The sequence below is a fragment of the Vulpes lagopus genome, chromosome X, assembly GCF_018345385.1.
Source record: "Vulpes lagopus strain Blue_001 chromosome X, ASM1834538v1, whole genome shotgun sequence".
NCBI classification, from domain to species: domain Eukaryota; kingdom Metazoa; phylum Chordata; class Mammalia; order Carnivora; family Canidae; genus Vulpes; species Vulpes lagopus.
Window position 1 is genome coordinate 68,447,627 of NC_054848.1, and position 8,068 is coordinate 68,455,694.

The 8,068-nt window shown below is 36.8% G+C and overlaps 1 protein-coding gene across 3 annotated transcripts; it reads left to right on the forward strand.

Annotated features, from left to right (window-relative positions):
• The first annotated feature begins 2,837 nt into the window (after nt 1-2,837).
• PABPC5 (poly(A) binding protein cytoplasmic 5) lies at nt 2,838-7,570 on the forward strand. Of its 3 annotated transcripts, none has more exons than XM_041740284.1 (2): nt 2,838-2,918; nt 3,532-7,570. In XM_041740284.1, the coding sequence occupies exon 2, from the start codon at nt 3,558-3,560 to the stop codon at nt 4,704-4,706; it is 1,149 nt and encodes a 382-aa protein (XP_041596218.1). In that variant the 5' UTR covers nt 2,838-2,918; nt 3,532-3,557; the 3' UTR covers nt 4,707-7,570. The 3 variants fall into 3 exon arrangements, with proteins under 3 accessions (XP_041596218.1, XP_041596216.1, XP_041596217.1); XM_041740282.1 differs by having other exon boundaries at nt 2,861-2,918; nt 3,447-7,570; XM_041740283.1 differs by having other exon boundaries at nt 2,879-2,918; nt 3,485-7,570.
• Nucleotides 7,571-8,068: the final 498 nt, after the last annotated feature.

The window sequence follows — 8,068 nt, forward strand, 5'->3', positions numbered from 1 at the left end:
AATCTAAACTTATAACAGCTTTTTGCCATGGTTTAAAGTTGAAAACTCACGTTTAAATTCATAATTAAAGACATTCCATGCTCTTGGATTTAAAGCACAAATATTGTTAAAATGTCTATACCAGCAAAAGCAATCTACATATTTAATGAAATCCTATCAATATACCATCAGCATTTTTCACAGTGCTAGAATAAGCAATCCCCAATTTTGTATGGAACCACAAAGACCCCAAATAGCCAAAGCAATCTTGCAAAAGAAAAGCAAGTCTGTAGGCATCACAATTCTGGACTTCTAGTTATGTTACAAAGCTATAGTGATCAAAACAGTGTGGTACTGGCACAAAAAGAGGCACATAGATCAATGGAACAGAATAGAAAACCCAGAAATGAACTACAACTCTATAGTCAGTTAATCTTCAACAAAGCAGGAAAGAATAGCCAATAGAAAGAAAGTCTATTCAACAAATGTCAGTGGGAAAACTGGACAGCAACACCCAAAAGAGTGAAACTGAAGCACTTTCTTATATCATACACAAAAATAAATTCAAATTGATTAAAGACTAAATGTGAGACCTGAAATCATGAAAATCCTAAAGGAGAAAACAGGCAGTAACCTCCCTTTAGATATGTCTCTTAAGGAAAATAAAGCAAAATAAACTATTGGGACTTCATCAAGATAAAAAGATCCTGTACAGTGAAGGAAACAATCAACAAAACTAAAAGACAACCTTTAGAATAGGAGAAGATATTTGCAAATGACATATCTGATAAAGAGTCAGTATCGAAAATATGTAAAGACCTTATACTACTCAACACCCCAAAAATGAATAATCCAATTTAAAAATGAGCAGAATACATGAATAGAAATTTTTCCAAAGAAGACATACAGTCTTCTAGTAATTCAAATGGTTACATGCACCCCAATATGTATAGCAGCATTATCTACAACAAATTATGGAGACGGTCCAAGTGTCCATTGACTGATGAATGGATAAAGAAGAGGTGGTGTGTGTGTGTGTATATATATGTGTGTGTGTACATACACATATATATGTGTACATATACATATACACACATATATATATACAATAAGCCAAGCAGGTGTTCACAAATGTGAACTTGTGAACTTGCATATATATATATACATATATGTGTATATATATATGCAAAGACATGGATTGTGCTAGAGAATATTATGCTAAGGGAAATAAGTCAGAAAAAGACAAATACCATATGATTTCACTCATGTGGGATATAAGAAATAAAACAAATGAGCAAATGGGGAATAAAAAAAGTGTGGGAGGCAAACCAAGAAACAGATTCTTAACTATAGAGAGCAAACTGATGGTTACCAGAGGCAGAGTGGGGGATGGGTTGAATTGGTAACGGGAATCAAGGCATGCATTTGTGATGAGCACCAAGTGTTGTATGGAAGTATTGATTTTTTTAAATTTTTTATTTATTTATGATAGTCACACACAGAGAGAGAGAGAGAGAGAGAGAGAGGCAGAGACATAGGCAGAGGGAGAAGCAGGCTCCATGCACTGGGAGCCCGACTTGGGATTCAATCGTAGGTCTCCAGGATCGCGCCCTGGGCCAAAGGCAGGCGCTAAACTGCTGCGCCACCCAAGAATCCATGGAAGTATTGAATTGAATATTATACACCTGAAACTCATATTACACTGTGCTAACCAACTGGAATTTTAATAAAAACTTAAAGAATAAAATAAAATAATTAGTAATTAATGCACAAAATGCCTATATCTTTACATGTTTATTTTATCTGTGAATACTAATCATATATTTTGTATTGATTCTGCGGCTTTTATCACTTCCAGTAAGATTCTGTAATTTGTGATTATGGAGACATCACATTTTCAACGTTTTGTGGCACAACGTATCACAAAAAGCCATTTTATGATTCCCTGATCATTAAAATCTTAATTATGACTGGAGCAATGAAAAGAATTCTGCCTACTACCTGGAGATAATGTGATCTTTATGTTGGAGTTTAATGGAGTAAGGATAGAGACCAAACACAACATAGTCCTGCGTTTTATTCGACTCTGTGATCATTTAGTACTATAATGGGAATCCAGTACAGCTGTCAATTCTCAATTTTTATAATTAACTCAGGAAAGTATGCAACCCTATATCTTATTTCCTAAGCAGAAATGGTATAGCGAATTATTTTTTATATTAAAAAAAGTATGAGAGTTCTTTCTGCCTAGGTGATTACCTCCTGCTTTGATTTTGGGATCAGCAGTCTAAAATTAATATTTTTTATAATAAATTTATTTTTTATTGGTGTTCAATATGCCAACATACAGAATAACACCCAGTGCTCATCCCATCAAGTGCCCCCCTCAGGGCTCGTCACCCATTCACCCCACCCCCCGCCCTCCTCCCCTTCCACCACCCCTAGTTCGTTTCCCAGAGTTAGGAGACTTTATGTTCTGTCTCCCTTTCTGATACTTCCCACACATTTCTTCTCCCTTCCCTTCTATTCCCTTTCACTATTATTTATATTCCCCAAATGTATGAGAACATATAATGTTAAGATAATAAAATAAAATTTTAAAATAAAAAATATGAAAAACATTTTTTTAAAGGAATCTTAGCACAGAGGGAGCGGGAAGTGGGAAGTTACTTATCAGGGTTCCGGGTTTCCTCACGCCCCGCCCGCCCAACCACAGGCTAAATGGTTCTCGTCCTTGGGTCGGTTTGTCCTGCGGAGAGCAATCCACGTCCACGGTCCCCGCTCTGCCCGCCCGCTGCGCATCTGCCCTTCTCCTCTGACTCCGCCCCGCATCTGTCCGGAACCGCCTCCCGCCTGAGCTGACCCAGTGCGTGTCTGCCAGTCAGTCCCTCCGGACCTGCCGCGAGTCTCAGACTGCCGAAATTACCGCGCGTCTCTCGGTCCGTACCGGTGGGCATCTGGGGTATCTGGGCGGTCTCCCGTCCCCAGCGCGTGTGTCTGTCTGTCTGTTTCTCTGTCTGATCCGCCGTCTGCAGCCTGCCTTCCGGCCCCAGCGCACCAAGTGTTTAGTCTGCCCTTTCGCTGACGCTGAGTGTGTTTAGCGGCCTTAGTTAGCTGCGAGCCCGCAGAGACCGGCCGAGCAGCCGGCGGAGGAATACACGGTTGGCCCCTGCCCATGTTAATAGAATTTTAAGCCAACAGGAGGTCGAGGCCTATGTTAATGCAGAAAACAGGTCTCCAGGCCTCTGTCGGCAATGCTGGATGTGGGGTGCCAGCCAGCTGCTTGATGATTTCTTACAATTAAATGGGGAACAGGAAATTTCTTTACTACTGGCTTTTGAAACAGATTTTAAATCTTAAATTAGAAGTTCCCTTAGGTAGAACAGATTTGTTATTGGGATGCATTTTTGTCTGATGTGTTTGTTCTGAGCCTGCTGACCAGCTGTTTCTGAACTTCATTTTCTCAGAGCTTCCTTCTCCTTGGCTTTCTTCTGTTTGTGAACAGCTGCTTGGCCCATAGCTTAGAGAAATCGGCTTTTTTTCTCTCCCAAGAGAGCCACCTCCCTGTACTCAGAAAGATGGGAAGTGGAGAGCCTAACCCTGCTGGCAAGAAAAAGAAGTACCTAAAGGCTGCCCTGTACGTGGGTGACTTGGACCCAGATGTCACGGAGGACATGCTATATAAAAAGTTCAGGCCTGCTGGCCCTCTGCGCTTCACCCGAATCTGCCGTGACCCAGTGACCCGCAGTCCCCTGGGCTATGGCTATGTTAACTTTCGCTTTCCTGCAGATGCTGAGTGGGCCCTGAATACCATGAATTTTGATTTGATTAATGGCAAACCTTTCCGCCTCATGTGGTCTCAGCCAGATGACCGCTTAAGAAAGTCTGGAGTTGGAAATATATTCATTAAAAACCTGGACAAATCCATAGACAATAGGGCCCTTTTTTATTTATTTTCTGCTTTTGGGAACATTCTCTCCTGCAAAGTCGTATGCGATGACAATGGCTCTAAGGGTTATGCCTATGTGCACTTTGACAGCCTGGCTGCTGCCAATAGAGCCATCTGGCACATGAATGGAGTGCGGCTTAACAACCGCCAAGTGTATGTTGGCAGATTCAAATTCCCAGAAGAGCGAGCAGCTGAAGTCAGAACCAGGGATAGAGCAACTTTCACCAATGTTTTTGTTAAAAACTTTGGAGATGACATGGATGATGAAAAACTGAAGGAAATATTTAGTGGGTATGGGCCAACTGAGAGTGTTAAGGTAATAAGAGATGCCAGTGGGAAATCAAAGGGCTTTGGCTTTGTGAGGTATGAGACACACGAGGCTGCCCAAAAGGCTGTGTTAGACCTGCATGGAAAGTCCATCAATGGGAAAGTTCTATATGTAGGGCGAGCACAGAAGAAAATTGAACGATTGGCTGAGTTAAGACGAAGATTTGAACGGCTGAGATTAAAAGAAAAAAGTCGGCCTCCTGGGGTGCCTATTTATATTAAGAACCTGGATGAGACCATCGATGATGAAAAACTGAAGGAGGAATTTTCTTCCTTTGGATCAATTAGCCGGGCCAAAGTGATGGTGGAAGTAGGGCAAGGCAAAGGGTTTGGTGTTGTCTGCTTCTCCTCTTTTGAAGATGCTACAAAAGCAGTGGATGAGATGAATGGTCGCACAGTGGGCTCCAAGCCCCTGCACGTCACCCTGGGCCAGGCCAGGTGCAGGTGGTGAGAATAAGAATGCTCAATTTGTTTCATCCTTAAGCTGGTGCCTACTTAGTTTGGGCTATTTTGTGATAAGAGGTTATTTTATGCCAGGTTTTTTTTTAAGTGAATATTTTCTTTTGAGAAAACAAACTAGAAAACTTTGTTCATTTTAGTGAAGAACATAATTTCTAATTGTGAAACTGTCATTTTGTACTATTTTTTGATAAAATATCCTTAGGAATATGTAGAATAAAATTCATCCCTCCACATACTCCCCCCCCTCCAAATCAGTCCAGGTAAGGTAATTGAGTAGAGTTCCTTATTTCAATTATAATACTAAATGTAATTGCTTCAATGAAAATATTCTCAAAATGGACCTGATTTCTGAATGTATCACACAGAAAACTTCTAATTTGCTTTGTGAGAAATCAATATAGCAGGGGAAAATGTATGTGATCCAATTAACATTTGTGCATAATTTTACTTTATTACTTAAAATGAATGTTATTTTAAGGAAATGTGAGTTTCTTTATTTATACATTTTTTTCCCTTTACTAACATATTGTGGGCATACCACAGAGTTGACAGTGGCTTTGACTAAGTGTTGGAAGTTTTCTTAACTTCATGCCCAGAGAAATAAACATATTGGTGTTTTCTCAATCAGTACCTTAGGAAATTAACACTTTAAGCAATATTAAAAAGATGAGTTTCATCTTAAAGATATTTCCTGAGAGATTTAATATATTTGGACAGTCCAAGGAGCATTCTTACCACTCATTTTTCTAACTCCTTAGTAGTAGAGATGGGTCATGTTAAATTAATGAAAAAGATGAATAACTGCAGTGAATTGTCTTTACTTATAGATAATTTTAAAATCTTACCTCAGTCTCCATAAACTGTCAATATAAAGGATAAATCATCCATATAGTGATGTTGGAAAACTAATTTGAAGAATATCTTCATTATCTCTTGTAAATTTTTAATACATCCATGTGATAATATTCACATCTGTATCAAAATTAAGGAAAAGCTTGTGTCTCTTGATTAAATCACATGCTTCCATCTATTATATGAAAGCTATTAATTAAGTATGGTTCTCTTTATGTCTGGCTGCTTGGAAGTTGTGACAAAATGTTCTGTTCTATATTGCAGTTACATTATTTAGCCTGTAATTTCTAGATTACAGATTTTCCATATTTTACTTCTAGTCCCCTCTTTTCCCCACCATCTACCTTCCATCCGTATTATACTTAGTTTTATGTTTTCTTTAGGTTGCCTCTCATTTAATATGTGTTTGTTCAAATCCTTTTTGGAAGTAGAGAAATAATTATTTAATTTATGTTAAATGTCAATAATTATTTTTTAAAATAGGATTTATCCATATCACAGATCCAACCATAGAAAATGTATTGTCTCTATTCTTAATTGGCTTTTATTATGTTATATAGAAATTTTAGATTACACACATAATTCAATATAAATAAATAATTTTGTTAATGCTTTTGTTAGCTATTTGCCCATAAAATAATGAGAAAAAGCTGTTTTGCTGTAATTGTGTACCTACAAATTACACTTATATTCATTATAAAATATTTTCAAATGGAAATCACTGTTTTTATTGATCATATACATAATACATGCTCATTGCTTTAAAAAAATGTACACAATGCAGACATTTATAAAAAAAACAAAATTCCCACAGTTCAGAGATCACCACTATTAATGTTTTCTGTGTGTACATATACTCCCATGCCTTTTCTCCTACGTATACACACACTATTTTACAAACAAATAAAGCACTTATGTACTGTGTTTTGTTAAATTTTAAACTAAAACATAATCATTTTTTTGTATTTATGTCAATAAATATCAATCTGTATCATCATTTTAGTGACTGCACAGTATTCTATTGTGTGGATGTACTATAGATTATATAAGTAATGCATTATTGAATAAGACTTATATGATTTACAATGTTTTCTACATCTGTAAACAATGCTGTGATGGCTTAAAACAGTATGAGTTATAGGAGCTTGAAAAAAGTATCTACAACATGTAAAAGCTTAAGTCTACTAGAAAAATTAAAATGCACATTATATTGATATATGTGTCAAAATTCTGAAAAAATCATTCAAGATATATCCTTTACTTAAACTCACAAAAGTAAAAGTAAAAACTATTTTTTCGTATTTTCTGATCCCACTTGTTTTATATCACTATCATTAAAATATATGAAAACAATGCAAACTGAAATAAATGTGAAATAGTTACTTTGGTAACTATTTACTATATGTACTTTCTATTCCTTTTTACACATTACCAGTTTTTATTTAAATTTATAAACTTGAAGTGTTAGTGTTAAAACATTTACAAATGTTTTGATTCAGTATAAATCATGAAAAATTACTAGAAGGTAAAATCTTCGAGTATAATCATTCAATACATTTTGGTAAATTATTTAAGTATTTAAATAATTACTATTTTCAAAAAGTTAGCCAGTATAAAGAAGTAATTAAAATATGCCCAGGTACAGATAAAACATACATGTTAGGACACTGAAAAATAGTTTAAAAACTCTAAATTTAGTTCGTAAAAAGGATAAAAAGATAAAGGAAAGATAATCTCTATTTGAACACAAACACTTAGGCAGCTTTCCAATCTCATTCTTGTTGTTTTTAACTACATTTAATAGACTAAACTAAAGCTTCCAAGGGTGAACAAGACAACTAAACAGCTTAAATTGGTGAAAAGGCATTAAAAATAGGATATTGTCCATTTCCTAGCACAAGATAATAATTTTTTTAGATTTTATTTATTTATTCATGAGACACACAGAGAGAGGCAGACATAGGCAGAGGGAGAAGCAGGCTCCATGCAGGGAGCCCGATGTGGGACTCGATCTCGGGACTCCAGGATCACACCATGGGCCAAAGGCAGGTGCTCAACTGCTGAGCCACCCAGGCGTCCCTAGAACAAGATAATTAGTAAAAATTAATAAAACAATACTATCAATGGTTATGGTAAACTTAAGAATGGACTGTTTAACACAAGTTTTGTTTGTTTTTCTCCCTTTTTTTTCTAGCTTTTCAAAAAAAGTCACTGTACAAACTTCAAATATGCCCAGGGAGAAGAAAATTAAGGATATTGCTTTGTGGGTTGCCTGGGTGGAGCAGTAGCTTGAGTATCCAACTCCTGGTTTTGGCTCAGGTCATGATCTCAGGATCCTGGGATAAAGCCCTGCCCTGGGCTCTGTGCTCAGGGGAGAGTCTGCTTAACTTTCTCTCTCCCTCTTCATTTCCCCCCTGCTCTCTCTCTTTCTTTCTCTCTTTAAAATAAATACATCTTAAAAAAAGAATGTTTCTTTGCTATTGTAAACCATCATATTAA